This window comes from Crinia signifera, chromosome 19, assembly GCF_055691185.1.
Source record: "Crinia signifera chromosome 19, ASM5569118v1, whole genome shotgun sequence".
NCBI classification, from domain to species: Eukaryota; Metazoa; Chordata; class Amphibia; order Anura; family Myobatrachidae; genus Crinia; species Crinia signifera.
The window spans coordinates 25,767,833-25,795,159 of NC_139226.1; the positions used below are offsets into that span (position 1 = coordinate 25,767,833).

Consider the following 27,327-nt stretch of genomic DNA (forward strand, 5'->3'; position numbering starts at 1 on the left):
ATACATTAGAGAAAAGTCCAGAAGCAGAGCATTGTGTCCCTCCTGGAGAGGGTCATGTTGGGAGGTATGGTTTAAGTGTATGTATGTATGTATGCATGAATCATACCTCCCAAAATCTATCTGTATCGTTAATTGGGACATGGCTTATGGAAAGAAGGCATCATCAGGCCACACACCCATTTTGCACCCCTCTGCATTGCCCCCCACTGCGGGACACTGGTGGCCCCGGGCGGGATGCGGGAACATCCCCAAATACTGGGCGGTTCCCGCAGAAAGCGGGACAGTTGGGAGGTATGGTGACTGTATACATTCCTCCTAACATTTGACTGCCATTAAGAGGGACACTTCGCAAGACTACATTTTTGGGACGTGGCCTAGCGGCAAGGGAGCATGGCCTATTCCTGCAAAGTCACGCCCCTGTTTTTGCCACTGTGGGGGCATGAGCTTCTGGCTGTGTCCCAAGCCCCCCAGCGTCTATTCACGGGTGACAGGGGGGACTCCCAACTGCCCCCCACACTGCAGGACACTGCTGGCCCCAGACTGGGAAGCCGGAACGTCCCCCCAAAAAATGTGACATTCGTGCAAAAAGCAGGACAGTTGGGAGGTATGATGCATGTATGTGTGACTGTTTGTGTGTGTGTGTGAGTATATAGTGTGTGTGTGTGTGTGTGTATATATATATATATGTGGAATGGGACGATGGTTTGTGCTTTGGCACTATTGATGTCTCATCGCTTTATACAGCCATCCCACACAAAGAGGGTGTGGAGGTTGTAGAGAAGGTACTGAGAGCCAATAGTACACTTTCAGAATCAAAAATTATTTTTATTTGCGATGTTTTGATGTTTGTGCTCAAGCACAATTATTTTGAATTCTTGGGTACCTGGTACCTCCAGACTTGGGGCACGGCGATGGGGACGATCTGTGCCCCAAGTCTGGCTAACCTTTACATTGGGGATTGGGAAAGTAGCACCCTCACCCCCGATGTTATGAGTAACATCGTCATGTTTAAAAGATATATCGACGATATCATCATGGTGTGGAGGGGTGATGTATCATCATTTAATACCTTTGTGTCGGATATAAATAGTAACTCTTATAATTTAAAGTTTACGTCAAATTTTAATGAAAAGCATATTGAGTTCCTTGACCTTTTTTTGAGTGTGGAGAATTACCCCGAGAAAAAGTGTATTGAAACTTCAACATTTTTTAAACCTGTTGATTGCAATAGTTACTTGCAGTTTGAAAGCTGTCATTTGAAGAATTGGAAACAGAACATACCATTTTCACAATTTGTCCGTTTAAGACGTAATTGTTCCGATGTTTCCCTTTTTGACTCCCAAGCCACTGTATATACTCAGAGGTTTAATGAAAGAGGGTACCCTGATAATGTTGTGATTAGGGCTAGAGCTAGAGCACTAGATCGCTCCAATCTCTTGGAATATAAACAACCTGACTCTGTGGCTAATAAGAAATTCAGTGGGGATTGTCTTTTTGTTACCCAATATAATGACAGTGACCGAGAGATTAAGCAGATACTTGAGAAAAACTGGCATATCCTACAATTGGATCCGATAATGAAGGATTGGCTCCCCACCAATCCGCATGTTGTTTTTAAAAAAGCCAAGACTCTCAAGAACCTTATATCCAAAAGTCAATTACAGGACATAAAGGTAAAACCACCATCTGCTACCTTTATGGAATTAAAGGGCTGCTTTCCATGCAGTCACTGCAAGGTTTGCAAACATATCCCACGTGGCTCTGACTTACTTAATCCTAAGTTACTCAAAATTAAAACTAATCATTTCTTGAATTGTAACTCCACCTACGTTGTGTATGTACTTTCTTGTACTTGTGATATGCATTACGTAGGTAAGACAAAAAGACCCTTTAAGATCAGGGCTTTGGAGCATTTACGCAATATCAAGAACGGGGTTATTAATCATAGTGTTCCGAGACACTTTAATGAATTTCATAATAAAGACCCCAGTGGAGTTCTGATTAGAGCCATTGAGCATATACCACCACCAGTACGTGGGGGAGACAGGGATAAATTACTTATACGACGTGAGACGTACTGGATACTTACCCTAAATACATTGGTACCACATGGAATGAACGAAGGTTATGAGGTGACACCGTTCATTAACCAATGATTATGTATACATCTGTCTCATTTTGCTCATTTTGCTTGGTTCTCAATTTCTGCTTTATATGTCAAATATGTTTCTTACATGTTTTGTACATTTTTTATGTATGTTTTTTAATGGATTTGTATTTATACTTTTATATATATTTTATGAATTTATTATTTATTTATTTATTTATTTGCAGTTTCTTATATAGCGCAGCAGATTCCGTTGCGCTTTACAATAGTAAACAGTGATAAAACAAACTGGGTAACAACAGACAGACATGGAGGTAGGAGGGCCCTGCTGCAAGCTTACAATCTATAGGGATATAGGAGGGAAACACAAGGACAGGCACCAGTAATAGCATAGCAGTCCCAACAAGTTACAAGTCCAGAAGGGAAGCTATATAATACATAAGTGCCTCAGAGGGTTATGCATGTAGAACTTAAATATGATAGGCTTGCCTGAAGAGGTGAGTTTTCAGGGAACGCTTGAAAGTTTGGAGGCTAGCGGAGAGTCTAATTGTGCATGGAAGGGCATTCCATAGGATGGGAGCAGCCCGATGAAAGTCCTGTAATAGTGAATGGGAGCTAGTGATCCGCTCAGATGAGAGACGCAAATCTTGTGCAGAGCGGAGTGGTCGAGATGGGAGATATTGTGTGATAAGTGCAGAGATATATGCTGGTGCAGTATGGTTAATAGCTTTATATGCAAGTAGAAGTGTTTTATATTGAATACGGTAATATACAGGCAACCAATGGAGGGACTGGCAGAGCGGATCAGCAGACGATGAGCGTCTTGCAAGGAAGATCAGCCTAGCAGCAGCATTTAAAATGGATTGCAGTGGTGAGAGTCTGTTCTTGGGAAGTCCAGTTAGGAGACTATTGCAATAATCAATGCGGGATATAATGAGTGCATGGATAAGAGATTTAGTAGTGTCTTGTGTGAGATACGGTCGTATTTTGGATATGTTTTTTAGATGCATGTAACATGATTTGGAGACAGATTGAATGTGGGGAACAAAGGACAGGTCAGAGTCGAGGGTGACCCCTAAGCAACGAGCTTGTTGGGTAGGGTAGATTGTCGAGTTGTCAACAGTGATGGAGATATCAGGATGGTAACTGTTCTTAGTTGGCGGGAATATAAGTAATTCAGTTTTGGAAATATTGAGTTTGAGTTGGCGAGAAGACATCCAAAGTGAGATGGCAGAGAGACATTCAGAGACTCGGCCCAAAACCACTGGTGACAACTCTGGGGTTGATAGATAGATTTGAGTATCATCCGCATATAAGTGATACTGAAATGATACTGAATTCACTATGAGTGTTGCTTTGATGCATTTGACACTGGCGAAAATTCTTTCCGATGTAATCATGGTCTAAGCTGCATATTTCTGAAAATTTATAATTGTGTGCCTCCGATTGTTTTATTGCGTATTTAGTACATAGGTATGGTTTTATTTTTTAGCTACATAATGAATAGTAGCACTGTATTGAATTGTATCAGGATAGTATCCTTTGGATTATATTTGTATGTAATTTTAGCATTAATCAGTGTAAGCCTGAGGCACACTGCCCTGGATTTGTCATATGACACGCGGCCTCCTCATTGGAGGAGAACGCTGTTATATTCTACTCGGGTATTCACAGAGCCACGCCCTCTGACGAAGTCTCTGACGAAACGCGTTAGGGCGTGGCCTGTGATACCCGCGTCTTGCTGATCCCGGCTGCCCCGACTGGCGTGTATCCCCAAGCCCTGGTCTGGTTTCCCGGCGGTGCAAACCAGCGCCCTCGGTTCTCCTCATCCCTGTGCAAGCGGACTTCACTCCAGGAGCGGTGTGCCCCGGGTATTTATGATTGTATCTTGTGGTAACCAGCCCACAGCCGTTTTTATCTTGGTACGAGCACTAGCTTTTATCTGATATTTGAGTGCTTTCCTCAAAATAAATATCGTTTACATGCACCATAGAGCGCCCCTTTTCTCTCTTCTGTGTATTTTAGATGTCCATTTCATCCTGACCCTGGATGCTGTCTCTGTGCCTAAAGGGAGCTGCAGTCTTTTAACAACAGACTTTGGTGACTTTGAAAGATACCTTGTTATAAGGTTATTCTACTTTGCTGGACCAATTGTGGACTTTATTGTATCATAGCGCTGCTCATACATACAAATTTTTCCATATATATATATATATATATATATATATATACTAGGTGATTCATCGCGCCCTACGGGCGCTCTTCACACCGGCTTAAGGGGCTGCGCCCCCTTAATTTGTGAACGTTTGTATTGTGAGAAATATGGTTAGAATTGTATGTAAGATGCCTATATTGCAACTTGAGTTGGTCCGCTGGGGGGTGGAATTGCCGGAAGGGGGTCAGGGGGGTATGCAAATTGCGGGAGGGGGGGTGTACGGGGATCTGCGATTAGCGGGAGGGGGTCCGCAAATCGTAGGAGGGGGCGCGGGGGGGGCTTGAATTGCGGGAGGGGGGTTGTCGGGGTCAGTGAATTGTGGGAGGGGGGGTTGTGGAGGTCCGTAAATGGCAGGAGGGGAGCGGGGAGTGCCGTGAATCAAGGGAGGGGGGGGCACAGGGGGGGTGGCATGGGGGTCCGTAAATCGTGGGAGGGGGCATAAATCGCAGGAGGGGGGGTCGTGGGCGGCTGTGAATCACAGGAGGGGGGGTGCTGTGAATTGTGTGAGGGGAGGCGTGAATTGCGGGAGGGGGGGTCCGCGAATCAAGGAGGGGGTCTGCGAATTGCATGAGGGGGCACGGGCGGGGGGTGTGTGAATGACGTGGAGGTCCACGAATCGTGGGAGGGGGGGCGCAGGAGGTGCCGAGGGAGTCCGCAAATCGCGGGATGGGGCTCTGCGGGGGGTTCTGTGAATCGCGGAAGGGGGCGGGGGTCTGCAAATCGCGCGGGGGGGTGTGGAATCACGGGAGGGGGGCGCTAATTGCGGGAGGGGGGGTCACAAATTGCAGGAAGGGGGGTGCCGTGAATCGCAAGAGGGGGCTGTGGTCCGCAAATCCCGGGAAGGGGGGCGCGGGGATCCACAAATCGCGGGAGGGGTCACAGGGTCCTGCGAATCGCGGGAGGGGGGTTGTGGGGGGCTGCGAATCGCAGGAGGGGGGTGCAGGGGTGCCGTGAATTGCGTGAGGGGGGGGGGCGTGAATCGCGGGAGGAGGGGTCCGTGAATCGCAGGAGGGGGTCTGCAAATTGCGGGAGGGGGGGTGTGAATCGCGGGGGGTGCAGGTGGTGCCGAGGGGGTCCGCAAATCGCGGGAGGGGGGCGCTACGGGGGGTTTTGTGAATTGCGGGAGGGGGCGGGGGTCTGCAAATCGAGGGAGGGGGGGGGTCGCGGGTGTCCCACGAATCGGCAGAGGGGGGAGGTCGCGGGGATCTCGCCAATCGCGGTAGGGGGGTCACGGGGGTCCCGCGAATTGCGGGAGGGGGGGTCGCGGGGGTCCCGCAAATCGCGGGAGGGGGGGTCGCGGGGGTCCCGCGAATCGCGGGAGGGGGGGTCGCGGGGGTCCCGCGAATCGCGGGAGGGGGATCGCAGGGGGGGTGATGGCAGAGGGGAGGTGCAGGAGTAATGGTGGATGGTGGCTGTGGAATAATGGTGGATGGTGGGCTTGTACTGTAGCCCTGGCTGGGCGGGGTAAGGTGATGTTAAGGGGGTGAAACGTTATACACATGAAAACGTTCTACACATCCCCAAGGGGGGGGGGGGGGTTTGTGTATCCCGCTGGGCGGGATCGTTACCTACACAGGGGATGAATGACAGATGTGGCTAAATATATCAGAGATTTTTTTCCACTTGTTTGGACTTTTTCATTCTTTAACCCCTTACCGCCGCAGCCTGTTTTTGCCTTCCTGACAGAGCCCTTTTTTTCAAATCTGACATGTATCACTTTATGTGGGGATAACTTTTTATTGCTTTTACTTATCCCAGTGATTTTGAGATTGTTTTCTCGTGACACATTGTACTTTAAGTTAGTGGTAAATTTTGGTCGATACAGTCTGTTTTTTTTGTGTAAAATACCAAAATGTCGTAAAAAAATTGAAAATTTTGCAATTTGCAAAATGTTAAATTTTCTGCTTGTGAGACAAATAATCATACCACTCAAAATAGTTAATAACTAACAAAGACCATATGTCTACTTTATTTTACCATCATTATTTCAACCTCCTTTTAATTTTTTTGGACACTAGGGGGCAGCAGAGACAAAATTATACACAGAACACAGAAAACGCTGCAATTGGCTGTTCACATTTGAACAGCCAATCGCAGCGATCGCCGATGGGGGGGGCATCGCTGCCCCCCCTGGGCCACGAGGGAAGATGTCTGCTGTCAGGGACAGCAGCCATCGTCCCTCTGTCACCGCGTCTATAGACGCGGTGACACTTTAAAGTCATGACGTACATTTATGCCATGCGTCGGGAAGTACATCCCGACCATGACGTAAATGTACGTCAAATGTCGGGAAGGGGTTAATATTCTCGTGGACTCCAACTGGGAAGTGTAAAGAGCATTTTTGTTTTTAGAAACAAAGGGATACATTGTTTATACCTCCAACAGCATAAATTGTGTCCCTTTGTTTCTAAAAACTACAACCGATTACTTTATTTACAGAGGAACCTTAGCCCGGTGGCTCAATCCCATCCCCCGCACCCTCTTGAAGTTTTTTTTTTTCAACTGTAACTGACACCAGTGGTTGAAGTGCCAGTTTGAGCAGTATGGTAATGTTCAGTGTCCTCCAATGGTGCACACAGGCATCGGCACCATTAGCAGCCGCGCCTGCACCTTCACCTCCGGCAGCCAGAATACCAGGCAGCAACCCCATTCCACTCCTTCACCAGTGGCAGCTGGGACCTTGGGCAGTAGCCATCCCGCACCTTCACCGCCGGCAGCTAGGACCCTGGGCAGAAGCCATCTTGCACCTTCACCGCTGGCAGCTGGTACCCCAAGCAGCAACCATGCCCTGCACTGCCGGGGCAAGAGCACACCAGCAGCAGGGCAGCAGCAGGTGAGTCTCCAGTCTCAAGCGCAGTCACTCCTGGGGCTTTATGTTTGTTATCAGTGCCAGGTCACCAGTTGCGCCAATCCCCATAGTCATATATATAGACTGGCAGACACTCAGTTAGTTTAGTGATATCACTCAGGTGTATGAAAGGGGGGGGGGGGTTGATACTGAGTAAGGGAAAAACACCTGGTTTCCCCCAGCACACAAAATTACATCAGGGCCCAGATGTAAAGACTACAGTACATGGTAATAAACTACAGAGATCTTGATTACTGCACCTAGCGAATAGATATAGCTATAGGGACACCGAATACACAGAGAAGCCTTGACAATGGCTAGGTGGCTTGTTCATATAATTTGCCCAAGGGGAAAGGAAAGGTTTATGAGGTGTAGAGCACGTGAGGGGTACAGGTGTGATATGGGGAAGGAGAGGTGGATGGGGTGTAGCGCAGAGGAAGGGAGAGGTGTAGGGTGATAGGGGGAAGAAGAGGTGTATGAGGTATAGAGCAGAGGAAGGGAGAGGTGCAGGGTGATAGGGGGATGAAGAGGTGTAGAGTAGAGGAAGTGAGAGGTGCAGGGGTGATAGGGGGAAGGAGAGGTGTAGCGCACAGGAAGTGAGAGGTGCAGGGGTGATAGGGGGAAAGAGAGGTGTATGAGGTGTAGAGCACAGGAAGTGAGATGTTAAGGATGATAGGGGTAAGGAGAGGTGTATGAGGTGTACAGCAGAGGAAGAGAGAGGTGCAGGGGTGATAGGGGTAAGGAGGGGTGTATGAGGTGTAGAGCACAGGAAGTAATATGTTCAGGGTGATAGGGGGAAGGAGAGGTTTATGAGGTGTACAGCAGAGGAAGAGAGAGGTGCAGGGGTGATAGGGGGAAGGAGACGTGTAGAGCACAGGAAGTGAGAAGTGCAGGAGTGATAGGGGGAAAGAGAGGTGTATAAGGTGTAGAGCACAGGAAGTGAGATGTTAAGGATGATAGGGGTAAGGAGAGGTGTATGAGGTGTACAGCAGAGGAAGAGAGAGGTGCAGGGGTGATCGGGGGAAGGAGAGGTGTATGAGGTGTAGAGCAGAGGAAGAGAGAGGTGCAGGGGTGATAGGGTTAAGGAGAGGTGTAGAGCACAGGAAGTGAGATGTTCAGGGTGATAGGGGTAAGGAGAGGAGTATGAGGTGTAGAGCAGAGGAAGTGAGAGTTGCAGGGGTGATAGGGGGAAGGAGAGGTGTATGAGGTGTAGAGCAGAGGAAGTGAGAGGTGCAGAGTGATAGGGGGAAGGAGAGGTGTAGAGCAGAGGAAGTGAGAGGTGCAGGGTGATAGGGGGAAGGAGAGGTGTTTGAGGTGTAGAGCAGAGGAAGTGAGAGGTGCAGGGGTGATAGGGGAAAGGAGAGGTGTATGAGGTGTAGAGCACATGAAGTGAGAGGTGCAGGGTGATAGGGGGAAGGAGAGGTGTTTGAGATGTAGAGCAGAGGAAGTGAGAGGTGCAGGGTGATAGGGGGAAGGAGAGGTGTTTGAGGTGTAGAGCACAGGAAGTGAGAGGTGCAAGGGTGATAGGGAAAGGAGAGGAAGTGAGAGGTGCAGGTGGAGGAAAGAAAGGTGTATGGGGTGTAGTGAAGGATACAAACCTTTCTCATTCATGGCCAATGGTGGACGTTTGACCAAGACAAGAGGTAAGAACATGGGGGTGATAACCTGGGAGTATATTCATCTGATTTGATGAGCTGCTTTTATGGCAGTAAAGATATAAAGTGTGACTTTATGAATAAACAGGAGATCCGGAAGGGATAGGAAGCAATTCTGCATCTTTCACAGCGAATCACAGACATAGGTTGTTCTGTAGCACTGGCCATGGTTGTTTGGTCATTTGCCTCTGACATACCTCCCAACACTCACGATTTCAGCGGGACAGATCCGATTACCGGGTCCTGTCCCGCTGTCCCACCCGCGGCCGGACCCGCGAGTGTCCTTATTTCTGCAGCTACAAAGTTGGGAGGTATGCTCTGATAGTGTCCTACTTCCTCAGTACACATTGGATAGTGTTATGTACATAAGATGTGAGTTATTGGCAGAGCTACCAGGAAGCTGTGTATAATATTACACTGCATTATCCCTGTAATCTGCTTTTTAATTAATATCTCTAAGAATTCCCTTCAGAAGAAGAGATCCAGACCTGGTGAAAGGTTCCAGTTTGGGGCACAGAGGCAGAGACAGCAGCACCAGACCCAGACAGGAGGCATCGCCAATGGGTCTCTATACGTGTATCCTCCCCTGTATGCTGCTGCTGCTGGGGAGAGTAATCACAGGTAACATTCATGTAGATCTCCTGTGTTAACCTATAATTGTCTTACAGTATATGTGACATGGTTCTGTCAGTGTTTTATTGGGAACTAAACAAACATCAGCAAATGAATATGTTCTGTGAGCTTGTGACAATCATATGGACACAGTCATTTGATTTATTTGTGTAAGTGCAGTGATGCTGATGTGCTGCATTATCTCCTGCAGGTGCTGCCGCTGCTCAGGTGGTGGATGGAGAGCTTGGGGGATCGGTTATCTTTCATGTGATTATACCATTCCAACCATATACAATAATATGGAATACTGTCAGTGCTGCTGGAGGCAATGTCCTAGTAGCTAACCTGGTTCCTAATGGAGATCCTCGGTGTTATGGTCAGTATGTGGGAAGATGTGAGCTGTATAGGAATGGAAGCCTGAGACTGGATGATATCACATACACTGATCAGAGGACGTACACCCTGACTGCTCAAAATGCCGAATTTACCCAGAGTTACACACAACAGATTCAGCTGAACATCTATGGTGAGTACTATGGACTATAGGTTCATTGGGGAAGATGTATTAACAATAAAAAATGCAAGGGTGATAAGGAGAGATAATCGACCAGCCAATCAGCTCCTTACTGACTTTTTTAAAACACAGCCTGTAACATGGCCGTTAGCAGGTGATTGGCTGGATGTTTATCTCTCCTTATCACACTTGCATTTATCTCTTGTTAAGGCTTAATACATCTGCCCCATTATTCCTCATGTTACAGTCGAGATAGCCTTCACAATTGAACCTTAGGAGGCTTAGCGTTTATGGTATAGATGATAGACAATGTCTAGCTCATTAGGTCCACGTCCACCTAAAGCTTGTGCCAACCTACTGTCAATGTCAACCTACAGTATGTCTATCATTCTTAGGTGCCTACATAAGTGGTCGACCTAGTGATTGTCAACCTAGAAGTTGTCTTTCATCTATACCATAACCCTTTGCCCTGTAGTATCTCCAGCACATGTGTCCCTGTTTGGGTGTCAAATGTGACAAGGTTTAGATAGCAAGGATAAAAGGTTGAAAACAAAACTTTTATTTTTCCAGCGGTTGTTTGGGCAGGCACAGAGTTTCCAGCAGGAGCAGGTTACAGCGTTCTCTTTCACAATTAAAATAACAATTTAGATAACATATCGTAATCTTGGACCCCAGCCTATCACCTGGGCAGCTAGGTAACCTTCAGGAGCATTTCACCTGTCTACAGAAACCATTTCTAAAGGCAGCTCACTGGTTCAACTCATCAGCTTAGCTTCAGTTGATTTCTGAGCTGCAACCAAACGCTGAAGAGTAGTGCTAATAATAATTTTAAAATCGACTGAATCAATGGAATATTGGTAATCTAATTTATTCATACATGATATAAAAATAATGAGAATATGGTTCTATAATGGGCCACATAGAGGATAGAGAAATCATTCCATGAACTGATTGTTCCTCCAGGGCAGCGGTGGGGAACCGTATATGGCCCCCGCAGCCGGTCTGTCCTTCCCGCCTACCCGCCCGGCGGCTGCGGAGGGAGTCAAGTACAGGGGAACTCTCGCGAGAGCTACCGACCTCTTGCGAGATTTCCCCTGTTTTTTGAGCAGACGTGCCGTCAGGCGGTATTTCATGCCCTACCATCCACTAGGGCATGGTGGGAGAATAAAATAGTGTGCCGAGCGTAGTGAGGCACCGAGCCCGAAGCATGGCGAGCGCAGTGAACCATGCGAGGGGACGCGGTGCACTTTAACCTGTGTCCATGTTGACTGTGTTGACATTCAGATAAAAAAAACAGTGAAAAACCCCATGTCGACCTTTTGACTGTTGACCTAACCCACGTTGACCTAGACTCATATCAACCTTCCTGCATGTTGACCTAGACACATGTCGACCTAAATGAATGTCGACCTAATAACTGTCTAACAACTTGCTGGTGACCAACTGATCCACACCCCTTTGAGTGACGAGTACATATGTAATTCCTTGTATTTCTAGGGTGTAGCCAACTTTATATATGGTAGGTTTTACTCATTGTGAATAAGATTTCCTGCAGTTGTGCTTCCTAATACCATTGCCTTATTAGACTTTGTTAAAACAGAAATCAACGCATCAATAATTCTATGCTTTTATTACACTCCCTTTTCTTAAATACTGTTATTTTTGATAATTTTAGCAATTCTATACCCTTGAGTTGCGTGTGCTTGCAGAAGCGTGATCAGTACCACAGATCCAGGCAAAGATTCCTGAGGATTCGGCCAAGGACACCCCAAGCACAGAATGGATCTTGCATATGCGCAAAGTTCCAGTAATCGGTACTTTGCGATGGATGTCTGAACTCACCAATTAAACACCACCTACTGCCCTTTCCCTTGAGAATCTCATTCATTGCTATATTTTAATGTTTTTTGTAGAAATTAAATCAGAATTAATTAGCATAACATTTTGTCTGATATCATTGTCCGATGGGAGAACCAATGTAATGTCCGATGGGAGAACCAGGTTTTCTTGTACCCCAGAAGAACAGATCAGAGGCTTCAGCAACCACCACTGATGTTCTTGTGTGTTCCAGCTGCCCTCACTGATCCACCAGTTCTCGGGGTCAATGCACCAGATGGTTGTATCGCCGGCAGGGATTTGACCCTCCGCTGTGACTCTGGCAGACAGGATGTAACCAGCTACACTTTTCATAGCGACAAAGAGGACGTCTGCTCTAAGCCCCATGTGACCTGCAGGGGGTCATTCCTGGACTTCCAGCCAATCACAGGGGGGGACACTGGTACCTACACCTGCACCATCCAGAACCCGGCCAGCACCAGGAGCAGTAACTCTGTGTATATGTATGTAATAGGTAAGAGTCTGATGAATGAGGAACATAATAAGGGGATTTATGTCTTACCTGTAGAATCCTTTATTCTGAAGCCATGACTGGGACCGTGAGGTGGGATTAGAGGACTGCAGCAGAGATTTCCGTTAAGCGCAGGCTAGAATTCCCATAGGGGAGCCACACCAACTGCCACTGAGTCCTAGCCGATGGCTGTCAGTGTTAGAGGTGTCGGTAGGTTTGACTTCTCTATTTGAACTGCAGCTTCTGGAGCCTCCACTGGCAAAGTCCAGCAACAAAGCATTTTGTCTGTCCTGGAATGGGTCATGTTGGGAGGTATGGTTACATAACAATTCTAGGTAGAGTGGGGGTTATTCAGACCTGATTGCTTTTGTGCAAATTCGCAATCCTATCAATTATGGAACGACTGCACATGCGTACAGATTGTTGTACGCATGTGCGACCAAAAACAGCGCCAGAAATATTGAAAATATCTCATTGCGATCCCTTAGCAATTTGATGGACAGGAAGCCGCCATTTGTGGTGGACACCAGCCATTTTCTGGGAGTGTCAAGCTTTTTAAGAGAGGGTGTGTGACATCAGCGCCGGGCTGGATCAGCCGGTCTCTGTCGCAGAGTTGTGTAAGGGTAGGAGTTACTGGGAATGGTGCAGACTGGGAAAATCATTAGATGGTGAGAGAATTGCATGGGGATGTGTGACAAGATAGCGCATTGCTAAATTATTGCAATCCACTCGCAGAATTGCACAGGGTGAGTTTTCTTTCTATATGAAAGGCGGACATCTGCAAATATTCAGATAGCAATCAGGTCTGAATTAGGTTCAATGTGTTATTCTTTGTGCAATGTGACCTTTGTGATGTCATCACCAGTGCCGGTCTCCGGGGTGATCCTGACCAGTAACGCATCAGACTCGCTGGTCTGGCCAGGAATTAATTCAACTTTGCTGCACTGTTCTAGTGCCGGTACAAACGTCAGCTTCTCCTGGAGCCTACAGGGGGCAGCACTGCCTCAGGACCCCCGATACCTTCTCATCCAGGATAACTCCACCCTCATTATCAGCCCTGTCTCAGCCAATGATAATGGAAACTTCACCTGCACAGCTACAAACCCTGCAAACAGCGTTACCAGCAATGGCGTGCAGCTCAGCCTGGCCGGTGAGTGATACATGGAAATGGAGAATGTTAGTAAATAGAGGACATTACTTTACGATGTCTCTCTGCTTTGTGGCTACAGTGTTTGCTGTTAGGTAACTGCATCTATGCACAAACTACTCTATACAATGATGCAAGAATTATATCATAAATCCCCTTCCCGCCACAGAATAACCAATGCCGGTATACCAATAATACACTTCCACCCTGATGCAGAACTGGAATTAAGTACAATTACTGCATACTGTATATTAATTTGGATACAGATGTATATCAGTGCTGCACAAGGGTAAGTGCATACACTGAGTGAGATGCATCTCTCACACTTAAGATGACCATAGACTTATGCGATTTGGGCCGATTTCACCTGATTCTGATACATTGGGCAGAGAAATCGGGTGAAATCAGGCAAAATCACATGTGTTTTAGATCTGATCTAATGCACGGTCCCATGCGCATAGGAACTGAGCCCCCAAATCAAAAGAAACACAAAGGGTTTCAGAAATACCCCTTTTACATCCTACAAATAACCCAGGTCCAACCCGGGTTGTTGCTGAGTTGAACCTATTGCGGTGTGAATGGGCCTTCTCATAATAGCTGGGTCCAGTAACCGGCATTCTAACCCGGGATAAAAGAAGGGTTAAACCTGGGTCGGACCTGGGTTGCTGTGCAGTGTGATGAGGTAACCCGAGTCGGGGGATCTGGGTCCCGTTCACACTTTAGGGAGTAGGCAGTGTCTGCTCCAAGTGCTGCCTCTTCCCCCATCCCCCCCGATGACACGTTGCCGCTCCGTCCCATGTTGTAAGCCAAGTCGCTAACGGGGACCCGTGTCCAAATCCTGGATGAGACCTGACATTCGTGATGTGAAAAGGGGTATAAAAGACACATATTAATGCTGAAAGCAGCGGACAGCAACGTAGAGAAGTCACAACGCAAATTACTTAATTACAGCCAGTCATTCTAACCAGAGCAGCTGCACTCTGATTGGACGGCTCCGTAGAGAAGTCACAATGCAAATACAGCCAGCCATTCTAACCAGAGCAGCTGCACTCTGATTGGACGGCTCCGTAGAGAAGTCACAACGCAAATGACTTAATTACAGCCAGTCATTCTAACCAGAGCAGCTGCACTCTGATTGGACAGCTGAACATGGGGTTTGTCTCCTATGAAGTACATGATACATTATACTACACTCATGTACTGAATAAAGTACATATTATGTATAAATTATTTACCTATTAGTTTCCTACTTTGTTCTGCCACCTTATTCTGTCTCTGGATTGCAGCTGCGGTCTCCGCGGTGACGCTGCGCAGTAACACATCAGACCTGCTCTGGGAGGGAGAGGATTCTGTGTCTCTGCATTGCTCCGCCCAAGGCTCAGCTGTCACGTTCTCCTGGCGACTGAATGGAGAACTATTGGATGGGTCCCAGCATCCATCATATACCATTACACAGAGCGGCTCTCCCCCTAACTCCAATCTCACCATCAGCCCTGTCTCCAGGAAGGACAGTGGACAATTCACTTGTACAGGATCTAACTTGTCAAACAATGAGACCAGTCCTGCAGTGACATTGGACCTGGCTTGTGAGTATTGCTGCATGCTGCAAGGTGCGTCTAGTCCAGTGGTGGGCAATAAGCGTCCCTCCAGCTATTAATGAACTACACATCCCAGCATACCTTGCATCAGTTTCAGCATGGCTAAATAGCAAAACTAAGGCAAGGCATACTGGGATGTGTAGTACATCAACAGCTGAAGGGCCGCTCATTGCCCACCTCTGGTCTAGTCTATCAATGGCTTATTGATATTTGGGGTATTAGGAACAGTGAGCAGAAGCTTCAACTTCAAGGCGGGCAGCTGACATCCGCGGAGCGTTCCCATGTGCGCGACTACCCGCCACCACCCATGCCCCTCATCTGCAGTGTTGGGTCTGTGCGCCAAGTGGACACCCTGTCCGTCGTGGCCACAGGCACCCAGCATGTGCACATGCACAGAAATGCGCATACGCACTTCACAACCATCGAGCTAGCATGCGAATTCGCATGTGAAACTTATGTCGACCTTTTCGCGTGTTTACTTTTTTATGGTCGTCTTTTGCTTGCGTTGACCTTTTGACCCTTTAGACCGATTGCATGCCGACCTTTTGTCAACATCGACCTATTGTATGTCGATCTTTTGGTGTGTACCTTTTTACTGTCTATCTTGCACCGAGCACATGCATGCCGGTCACCCGTGCACGCACCTTCCCTTGAGCGCCAGATCCCTCCCCCTAGCTCAGTTTTTTCTTTAGCGCTGACAGGATCAGGACCGCCGATAGGGGGGTGCTATGGGTACAACTGACAAGGCCTGGCCGCTCTGACAGAGGGTAGGGCCCGGGCAGCAGCCCGCCAGTACCCCCATTCACTGCAGACACCTTCACCCATTCACTGCAGACACCTTCACGCATTCACTGCAGACACCCTCTCCCACTACACAGCGGCAGCCGCAGGTCCTTTGCAGCTCGCCACACCTAGACATGGCTTACAGTGTGGGCGCTCAGCATGCCAGATGCTGGAGGAGGACAAGCCTGAGAAGCTGCTGCCACCATCGCAGGTATCATTTTAATACACAGCAGGGGAGGGGCTTGGTAGGGGCAGAGGGGCGGGATTTTGTCAGTCCCGGGCCCTACAATATCTAATGGCAGCCCTGGACAGGATGGAGGACTGTGTGTCTGTTTCTATATAGGACTTTTAGGACAGTTCCTCCTCAGAGGAATTAATTATAAAATGCAAAAAAGAGCTTAGTCTCTATCTGCTCTGAGGAGAGCAGGGTCAGCTCACAGTCTGAGAGGCAGCCATCTTGTCTCACTCAAACTTTCCTCAGAACAAAGTGAGGAAACATACCACAAAAAACAAACGTTCCGACCAAGTTGCTCACAAGAGGACAAGATGGACAAAGAGGACAAGATGGACAAAGAGGACAAGATGGTTTTAAGAAACCATACTGGTATACCTGCTATACCAGCTCTCTTTGCTCCAGAATTTGTCCCAGCACTTAGCTCACTAGTTGGGGAAAGAACCCAAAGTGATGCCACTGATAAGTTGGACTGCCACTAGGAATTTTGGGGCCAGGGAATGATTTCCAGCCAGTGCCCCTCTGGGCCCCACCATATCTTCCCCCACCCCCACCACCTCATCTCACCTCCCTCCCTTCACTTACAGCCCAACTTCTGCTCCTTTATTCCCTCCTGCTGAACACAGCAGGTCCTGAAGCACAGGCTTCTTTAATGCCTGATGAGTGCGGCCGATTAAAATGCAGCACCGGCTGGTGAGCCAATTAGAGCTTGTGTACCGGCAGCCGCTCTGATTGGCTAATGGTACACAAGCTCTGATGTAGCGTTTTAATTGGCAGCCGGCGACCTGTATTGAAGAAGCCTGTGCTTCATTCAGTGTGCCGAACACAGCACAGGCAGCACAGTGGAGACAGTTGGGGGGGGTTTCTGTGGTGGGAAAAAATGAGCTGCCCGGGCCCTTCCAGAGGCTGGGACCCGGGACAGCGGTACCCACTGCACCCCCCTATCGGTGGCCCTGCTTATAAGCTTCTGAGGAAAATACAGCTGAAGGTATCAGATGCAGCTGGTCCCCTCCTTTTTGTCCTGGATAAAGCTGAAAAAGAGGGGGGCGTATGGTGGTTCCTTAGATTCCTTAATACCATCTAAGAACGCTTTCTTAAAGACTATTAGAGCCACTTTAATGATTGGCCAATCTTTTGATTTTATATCAAATAATCGCAGCGTATGCTGGCTCGCAAGAGCAGGTTTACCTAACCTCGCTCCTAAACCCATAGAGGTATATGTCCTAGTAGATATTTGGCCCTGAATTAATCAACAAGGTTAAGATATGCTATAAGGCCCATACATCCTTCTCGCATCTCAAGGGTCCCCAATTCTGAGACCACAGTGGCGCCACCAGAGGATCAAGAGGAGACTCCTACAAGAGAAGGCTCACAAGAGGCGGACTGTCCTTAAACAGGAATCCCTCAATGAGAAACACAGGCTATGGTAAGTCCCTTATACATAATCACCACCTTGGCCTCTTTCAAGCTATAGCAGTTTGGAGACAGATCACCACAGACAGGTGGACTTTAAAAATTTTAGAGAAAGATATATCCCTATCTCTTATCCATTTTCCACGTCAAACATTTATATGTACAAAAAATTGCAGCCCTCTGCTAGATGAAGTGTTGTCCCCAGCACTATCTCAGGGCAGAATATAATCAGCAGACAAAACCAAGAAAGGTTGGACCAGTCATCTTTTCCCAGTACAGAAACTATATGGCTCTTACAGGCCCGTTTTGAATGTAAAAGCCCTAAACCTGTTCATAAAAAGAGGCCTTTCATTAAATACAAAAATCTACAAAAATCACAGAAGATTCAAAAGATTCTTCTGGAAGGACACAGTTTACCAATGGAGGGTGATGGTCTTCGGACCTTTGAACGCACCATACATGTTTACTCGCCTGATGAAAGTGGTAGTGACTCACCTTCATCAGAAAGGGATTATTTGCCTCATATATCCCTATGATCTACTAATAGTTCACCCAGACAGAGAGACTCTCCTCTCACAATGGAATCTCATTACAAATCTTCTCCTCGACCTACAGATGGAGCACGGCTCATCCTTTCAGGGGCTGGTGATTCCCTCGCCAGCCGCCACCAGCCGTCGGAAGGGGGCGTGTGCGCACGAGCTGCTCGTGCGCCCCCTTCCGATGGAGCTTCCCCCGGGTCCTCGACGCATTGCCTCCGGTCCCCAACACTTGCTATTACCTCCCCGCACACCCCCCCCCCCCCTAACCCTGCCTGTCTCCCTGAAGCAGGGACGGGCAGGGTCCTGACGCCCAGCCACCAACTGACTGGGACACGCGTGCATGTGAGATGCTCGCGCTTCCCAGTCTAATGGAGTACCTCTCCGCCAGCGCTCGCCAGCGGTGAGGTTATGGTGAGCGCCGGCAATGAAAGAGAGGGGCTCCAGGCATTTCACGTGAGCAGGGGGAATGCTGGGTTAATATTTATTGTATTTTGAATGTGTAAGAGTGGTGCGTCCATCTGTAACTGCAAGCCACAGAGGTTTGCAGGTCACTACCCAGTGACGGCATACGCTGTCACAGGCAGCAGTGCGCATAGGGACATACGGGGAGGTTGATCTGACCTCACTCAGCACACTAATTAGGCATCTGATAGTGAACTATTTAGCCCATGAATTACACTGGGATTTAGGACGTATTGTCCTCCCAGGATCTAACGGCACATTGAGCACGGTATATCTGCCTACATTACACTTATGTAAGACGTGACAGGTGCGGCCTGGACGCTGCCCTGTCTCCTAACACTGTATCCTTTTGAATGGTGTGGCAAACTCAGGGACTGGTATCAACTGCCAACCACTTATTGGATATTCCATTACTCACATTTGATGAGGGTTATGAGTGTATAAACATTCATTATTTATAACAACTGGCACGCACTACACATTCTTGTAAACATTGATTATGATAAGACCATACGTGTTCACCTCCGGTCAGGAATGGTATTTCCTTTTTAGAAAATGGCACTAGTCTTTTTACATTGCATGTTTGTTTTTTTGTTATCATTTTTTTTTTTTATGGAGACACTGTAGACATGATAACAGACATATTTGAAAATGTACAGTATACAGAATTTTCAGTAGCATACATCTGTAATATATAGTCAATCCTTGCGTTGAGTCCAATCATCATTCAAATCGTGATATTAACAGCAAATAAAGATTAGTTGTCACTTTAAAGAAAAAAAAATTCTCCGTCCAAAGGCACACGTGGATCCTGAGCAGCTGCCCTAGTGAGATACCATGTAGTAGATTTTAGGCTTTCATGTATCATCTGTCTTGTGTTAAGTGGAAGGGTTGGTATATATGAATCCCATAGTAGAATTTTTTTTTCCACACTCGCACTTTTACCCCTATCAATAATTGCTTCCACTCAGTCCATCCTAAATAGGAAATTAAATTTAGTTAGGAATAAGGGAAATTGTGGGAGGGTAGGGTCAATTCAGCCGTGAAGGATGGTTTTCCTGCCCCCTGCACTCAAAGCTAGTATTAGTTTTTTACTTTCTCTTGTCATGCGTAGATCGGGATCAAAGATGCCCAATATTTCCCATTCCGGGTAAAGGGGACAAATGTAATTAGTTTGGCTTCCTCAAAATGTTTTACAAGGAGCCAAAAGGATGATTGGACAAGCCCATAGGCAATGGTAGGTATCTGCATTGTCAAGACGACATTTTGGGCAGGTATGGGCATCAGAGGTTCCCAAATGAAAACGTCTGATGGGAGACAAGTATGAGTTATGGTAAACATTGAGAAAGAGTTCCGTGTACATACTAGCCTTGAGTGTTTGTCGGGAATATAAGAGGCCCTTTTGTAATTGTGGAACAGTCAATGAGGGGAAGTGGTCTAACCATGTATTTATTCCTTCTTTAATTGTAGTATAATCGAGGATTTGCCTCAAAAAGGTGTAATGTATAGATACTGTATAGCCCTAGAGGTTGGAACTGGGTAAGAGAGCATGGTGTCTAGCGTGTTATTCCAGTCCATGTCTGAAAAATGAGAGAGCACATGAAAAACATAAAAACTAGCTGGTATAAATGCTAAGGGATATGGGATAATCATAGAGTATTGTGCAGATAATTCAGAAAAGCGTAGAAGATGCATTTCCTCTTTCATAACTAGTGAACTAATAGAGGTAACTCCCGCTGAATTCCAAGCTGAGAAGGGATGAGCAGCCATGCCGTTGAGAAAAGCCGGATTTTGAAGAAGAGGTAAATATAAGGAGTGGTATTGTATTAGACCAGTTGAATGTAGTAACATATGCCACATATTTCTAGTTGACCATAAAAGAGGATTAAGTTTTGAATTTTCTGGCATTTCCTGGTCATGTTGGTGCAAAAAAACAATTAGACTGATATTGCCCAAAAAACCCTGGTCTACTAAAGTATTGGTATAGACCGAACTGGCGTGTAGCCAATCACGCAAATGTCTAAAGAGAGCAGCATGGTTGTAAGTAACTACATCCGGAAAGTTGATGCCGCCATTAAATATCGGCTACATAAGTTTCCTCATTGCAATTTAACCACGTCCCCCTCTCCAAATAAATTTACGGGAAAGCTTTGTGATTTGTTGGGTGTCTTTTTTAGTTACTAAAACAGGGAGTATTTGTAAGGGGTATAATAGTCTTGGGATTGCCACCACTTTCAGCAGATTAGCTGTCCCTGAATAAGATAACGGAAGAGGCTCCCAACGGATAACATCATTAGTCAAAGAAACAATAGCTCTAATTATATTGAGAATATATAAAGTAGCGGGATTGCGGGTTATTACGATTCCTAGGTATGAGATATGCGAGGTCTGCCATTTCAACTTATATTGGGATGCCCATTGAGGGGAGGTGGTAGAACCATAAAGAAGCATGGCTTTTGATTTATCCATGTTTATGCTTCAGCCTGTTATGGATTCGAAGGAGGTTATCTTATCCAAAATTAGTGGTAATGTACGTTCAGGATCAGTCATATAAAGAAGAACATAGGTCGGGAAAGGTCGATAATTTCAATTCCTGAGTGCCTACTTTAATACCTTTAAATTCTGGCCAATTATGTAAAGTACGTAATATCGGGTCCAATGCGATATTGAACAAGAGTGATGATAGAGGGCATCCCTGTCAAGTTCCCTTTTCTAAGTAAAAACGCTGTCCCCTTGACCCATTAATCAATAATGATGAGGATGGATTATGATAAATATTGCGAATGAAAGCAATAAAATCCGAATCAAATTCCATATTTTCTAATACAGAGAATAAATGGGATCATTTAAAATGCCTTATTTGCATCTAAGCTTAGCAGCATGTTTTGAGAATGAGGGGAATTATGAGAGAAGATAACTGCTGCTAACGCGGCCCATAACGCTTTAACAGAGTGTCTTCCCTGCACAAACCCCAATTGTGAATTGGATTGGAGCCGCAGGGCCACTATTTTTGTTAATAGTTTGTAATCAGCGTTTAATGGGCTGATGGGCCTGTACAAGGACAAAGGCAAGGATCCCTGTCAGGTTTAGGAAGGAGTGTGATAAAAGCCTCATTAAAAAGAGGGGATTGGATTCCATTCTCATAAACTTTTTGAAATAGTTCTAATAAAGTTGGGGCAAGATGGGACTGGAGCATTCGGTAATCACCAGAGAATCTATCTGGTCCAGGAGACTTGTCATGTGGAAATTTAGAGATGGCCAAATTGATTTCCTCTATTGTGATTTTCCCGGATAGGGCTGATTTTTGATCCGGAGAAGGGGCATGGCTCCCTCATTAAATACAGTATTTTGAATTTAGAATCCACAGTTGAAGAAGCAAAGAGATTCTCAAAATAAGTTTGAAATTGAGCAGCAATTTCAGAGGATTTGGTTATAGCCCCATCCAAAGTTGGATGTTTCAGAAGAGTCATGATATTACATTTTCTGGAAGGCTTAGCTATCATCGCCAACAATTTGCCAGCTTTGCCTCCCCACCTGTAGAACCTGTGTTTGGTATAGTCCAATGACCGTTTTGCTTGGGTGGCTAAATACGTCTCAAACAATTTTCTAACCTGTTTATATGTTTGCAAAGTATGTTCAGAAGGGTTAGCAGAGTAGTCTTGAAACCATTAAGATTGTCATGTTTAATCCTGGCCTCCTTTTCTTTTTTGAGACATATAGAATAATATGTCCTCGCTTTACCGCTTTAGATGCCTCCCAGAAAATTTTTGGCCGATCCCAATATTCTATGTTTTCATCGACATAATAGTCCAATAATATACAAAGTATAACTTGAAGTCTACAGAGGAAGATAAATAGGAGGAAATCTCCAAATGTTATCCGTAGGATGCATAAAAGAGTGGTTAATAGCAACCATAGGGCAATAGGAAACGGCTTTCAAAATCAGAAGCTCTAGATACACATGGGATCTATCGATAGAAGGATCCTCCACCATATTGAAATCACCTCCCAAAATTAAAGAATAATTGGCTCTACTTTGAAGTACATATTAAAAATCCTAAATATATGTGTGCCTGTTAGTATTAGGGGCATATAGATTGACTAAGATATATTTAGTGTTATATAATTCAATGTCAAGGATAATGTAATGAACCTCAGACACTGGGAGGTCCCTACGGAACAGTATCGCCACACCCCTTGACTTTCTATGAAAGGAAGCAGAAAGACATTGACCTATCCAAGGGACTTTTAAAGAATTTTGTTCGCTAGAGGCCATTGAGTTTCTTGTAAGAAAATTATATCCTGGTTAAATCGATTAAGACGTGTTAAAATCCTTTTCCTCTTTATTGGTCTATTTAGTCCACCAACATTCCAGGAAATAAAAGTCAAAGGCCTAGGGGAAGTGTAGTGGGGGGATTAGAAGACAACATGACTACTCACCCTACCAGGATCAGACGAGCCAAGAGTTTTCCAAAAAGCAAGTGTCTGAAGAAGGAATATTTCCTGTATCTGTGGTCTCTCACAAAGGGCAAAAGAAGTCAGTGAGCATGGGTAGTAAATCAATAGTTGACAAATGGACAACAACTCAAAGAATACACATAATGCAAAGTAAATTATAGATTCACAATGTCTCACATTAACATTTTCAAACTTTTTCCTTAACACCAAAAAAAGAACTGTGGGCACCATCTTTTAACAGAGAAATCTTCAACAATATTAGTAATAAACTTAGAACAATAAAGTGGTCAATGACCATAACATTCCCGCCCGGTGGTATAATGTTAAACTGCAATTAGTGCCTGTAGTGTGGAGGCGGTTCACCTATTAGGGGATCTCCTAGGTGATCTTTCAGACATACTGTAAAATGAGTTTTCGCCTCTTCTGGGTCAGTGAAGATTAAAGAGGTGCCATTTTCCATTACCCTCAATTTTGCAGGGTATAGAAGAGCAAACCGTATGTTATGCCTGTATAGGTAAGTACATATTTCAGAGAATTATTTTCGTTTTTGGGCAACTGCTACTGAGAAATCTTGGAATATCAAGATTCTATATTCCCCTACCGTGAAATCTCTGGTTTTACGGTATGCAGTCAATATACTCTCCCTCGTCCTATAATCTAGATATTGGGCAATCACAGGCGGGGAGCGAGCAGATACGCCTTCACGTGTTCCTCCCAATCTATGTGCCCGAGATAGATTCTGGGATTCCAATAAATCGTAGGTTATTTCTGCGTGACCTGCTCTCCAGGTCTTCAAGCTTCTCTTGATGCTGTTGTATGATCCCCTCCTGAGCAGGGACCTCATCACAGTGTCTCTGTGGCTAGAGTACCAGTATCCAAAAGAAATAGATTTAAACCTCATTGAGAGTGATTTAATGAACAGTCTCCTCGTGGGTTCCCCAGTGGCAAAAGAGAGGGAGGAAGGGGATGTCCACTAGTGTGCTGCACAGTGGATCGTCACACAGTTATTTTAAGTATTCAGCTCAATCCGGCAAAGATCATAAAGCAATGGGGGATTCACAAATTTGCTATATAGCTTCTCAATATGTAACCTTTTCAGATGATGCCCCAACCAGACCCCAAACGCATGAAGGGTTATATATAGTGTCCACAGCAGCAGTATACTAAGTTGCAACCCCACAATAAATGAGTCAGTGGTTAGGAGGGGTTCACAATCATGCTGCACAGATTTTATCCCAATGGGACCCCAATTTAACCCCCGGCACTTAGAGGGTGACAAACATAGACCCCACAGGTGTTGTCCCAGATAATGTTCCCACAGCGAGCTTTTCCAACAGCCAAAGGGGGCCTGTAAGTTTGCTGTTCAGTGCTATTAAATGCAGCCTTTCCAAAAGGCTCTGCTTACAAGCAACTCAGCCCTGGTGGGTCCCCAGCACTTCACCCCAAATTGCCCTGTCTTCTATGGGCAGTGTTTCCTCAATCATCAGAGGCACCTACCCCCAGCCGAGGCACAGGCAGTCTGCTCCAGTGGCTCCCCGTCTCAAGTCCCGCCTCCATGGTACTGTGTCACCCAGCGGGATGGGCAAAGATCTCTCTCTTCCCTGCGTCCCCCTGCCGCCAGCTGCCGCAAGAAGCAAGTCTCTCCAGGCCAGCAGGCAGCCGCGGGTCCCCTGTTTCAGCGGTTACAGGAAGTGGGAGTAAAGTAAGGTGGAACGGGGTAACGCTGGCAGGGAAGGGAGGCAGGGGGGGACAGAATGAGCTTACCGGGGGGTGTCCACTGCAGGCGTACTCTCCAAGGATTTGCACACACTCCATTGTGTGCGGGCGGCACGTCACCAGGCTGGATCAGCTGAGGGCACAGCAGTTCGTCCTATGCCGAAGCCCAGTCACTCCCACCGGGCCGCATCTTATTGACAAAAGGTGATGTCCATTAAGTAGTTGGTTTTTATAATAGCTGGCAGGCAGCAGGATGCTTTTCTGTCCAGTATATAGCGCATAGTGTATGGCACCGATTTTCACGCCCAAACGCAGGCAGGCAAGCAGGCCTTTCAATCAAAGGCCAGACTCCGGTGAAAAATTGCTCCCCCTGACTCCAAAAGGGCATCAATATGACCAGCGCAGTTTCAGATTCCCCATGGGGTAGTTTAGAAGTAGCCAAGGTGCAGCTGAGTGGCGATGGTAGCAGATTTTATCCACTGCTGCAGGGAGCCTTTCTAAAACACGGCTGCACTAGGCCCACCGGAAGTCTCTCTGTATGTTTGTTTTTATATAGTAATTTTAGATCCAAACATTAAAAGTTAAATTTTATATCCTTTTGTGCACCGCAAAAGAGACTTTCTGTTGTTTCCCTGGATTTACTCTCCCACTGTCTTGCGGTAGCACACCTCGGTATACATTCAATTAATTTCGATTTTGTCAAGGAGGTAATGTGAATCTACTAATTTAATTTCCAGTGTGATCGATCACCCTTTTTTCTAGTGTCTTTCTAGAAGCAATACAGATTCGGAATTAGGCTGCCCAGAGGAAAATTCTCCTCTCAGCCATTTTTTATACCTGGGGAGTTAAATGAACTAGCAGACTCTTTATCCTAACTCTAGAGAGTAAGCCTCAGACAAAAGGTTTTCAGAACATTACAAAAACTTTTGGAATTCCAGGTCTAGACCTCTTTCGATCCAATGCACAGGTTCCAACCATTGTTTCAAGTGTATGGATGAAGGGAGCCGTGTCATTCCCATGGACAGATCTTACCTGCCAGTATGCATTTCCCCCTCCAGCTCTACTCCACAAGATCAAGTTGGACAAAGTATCTCACTTAATCCTAGTTTACCTAGTGTGGCCCTTCAGGATTTGGTTCCCCTTAGTCAATCAATTGTGCAAGGGGCCCAAGATTCTTCTGGGCATATCCAGGGACTGCTTCCAAGGGACCCCAGACCTACTCCAGAAACTCCCACGGTCCATATGGAAGGCAAAAGTACTCAGTTGTTAGCCAATGCTAATCTATCATCTGCATCAGTGGCACTGATCAATGCCTCGCTGTGACCCAGACAAGAACCAGATACAAGCTATTATTAAAGAGTACAGTACATGAGTAGCTACTAGGTCACATGCTTCTGCTTACAATACCCTCAAATTAGCATTAGATTTCCTAATGGCTAAATTCCTCTGTCTTCAAGTTTAATTCAATTAGGGGTGCAGCTGTCGCTTCAGCCGCAGCCGAGGGCTTACCACTGCAATCAATAACGCAAGCTGCCAGTTGGTCATCCAGCCGTACCTTTGTTAAACATTACTGGAGACCTACTGATCCTCAGAGGATCCAATTTATTAGAGCAACCACCAGGTATGTGGTTGTCTACCCACCAGCTGTTGCTAGGTGGCAAGCCTCCCGAAGAACATAGGAATCTGTGACCTGCAAACTTTCTTTGTTCTAGGGATTAGGATTGACACCTAGCAACAGCTCCCAACTAATCAACCCTAGACCTTGCTTGGTCCTTTGGTTTCTCTAATTACACTACTATAATCCTGTAATAATTTCTTTGTCCTTTCAGACACACCAAAAGGCCAGAAGAAACAACAGGCACAGCCCCCTAAGGAGAACAAGTAGCTTCATCCAGCTTGTACATAATCCTCCAAGTTGACCAGTTGGTCCCACTTATCGGATTTATCCATTATAAACAGAATCTCTCAGTTCCAGTCAGTTCTTCCTAGTTCTTGTTTCACTAAGATGGTTTAAGATTTCAGTAAAAATCTTCATGTTGCACCTAACTGTTCTCTGTCATTACTCCTTACAAGAAGGACAAAGGTGTTTTCTCCATATTGTTCTATTTTGGGATTGTCATCGGCAAGCTTCCGAAAAAACGGCACTCCGGACCCGCTCCCTATAGTTGTGGGAAAGGTAAATTAAAATAGTCACTTTCACTTTCCTGTGCCATCAGGAGGCTTGACCACCTAACCCACCAGCTGTTGCCAGGTGGCAATCCTATTCCCTAGAACAAAGAAAGTTTGCAGGTCATAGATTCCTGCTACTACTGTATATCATCACAGAAACCATCTAATGATTTGTACAGGCCATGCAAATATAAGTCAGTGGAGGCTGATGTATATTTGCAGTCATTTTGCAAAGACCAGGCACCCCACATCATGTCCAAATGCCCAGCATTTTCATGGTGACGCCATGAAACACTGCTCCGTGCTAATGGGCCAGCAAATAATGCGCATCCATTCACCCAAAGAGCCTGCACATGCACATAAATGTTTATGCTATGTGCACAAACAAAACATCACTCCCCTGTGTGAGCGTGCAGGGGAGCAAACAGACCAGAATTACCTCCTTAGAGTATAATCACCAGATGTCTTGAACCTCTGCATGATCCAGTGTTCTGTGATGTAAAGCCCAATAT

The 27,327-nt window shown here is 46.1% G+C and overlaps 1 protein-coding gene across 1 annotated transcript; it reads left to right on the forward strand.

Moving 5' to 3' along the window:
• The first annotated feature begins 13,150 nt into the window (after positions 1-13,150).
• On the forward strand, positions 13,151-26,662 carry LOC146041501 (cell adhesion molecule CEACAM6-like). Its single transcript, XM_083161469.1, has 4 exons — positions 13,151-13,448; positions 14,732-15,031; positions 17,361-17,484; positions 26,476-26,662. Coding segments are annotated over exons 1-4 (723 nt in total). The 3' UTR covers positions 26,477-26,662.
• The last annotated feature ends 665 nt before the right edge of the window (positions 26,663-27,327 follow it).

Excerpts from the sequence above, each read along its gene's own strand:
- LOC146041501 (XM_083161469.1), top strand. The coding sequence starts at position 13,151 with ATGTCATCACCAGTGCCGGTCTCCGGGGTGATCCTGACCAGTAACGCA. Across the intron at positions 13,449-14,731 it reads CGTGCAGCTCAGCCTGGCCG|CTGCGGTCTCCGCGGTGACG; the intron begins GTGAGTGATACA and ends TCTGGATTGCAG. Across the intron at positions 15,032-17,360 it reads AGTGACATTGGACCTGGCTT|GGTCCCCAATTCTGAGACCA; the intron begins GTGAGTATTGCT and ends TCGCATCTCAAG.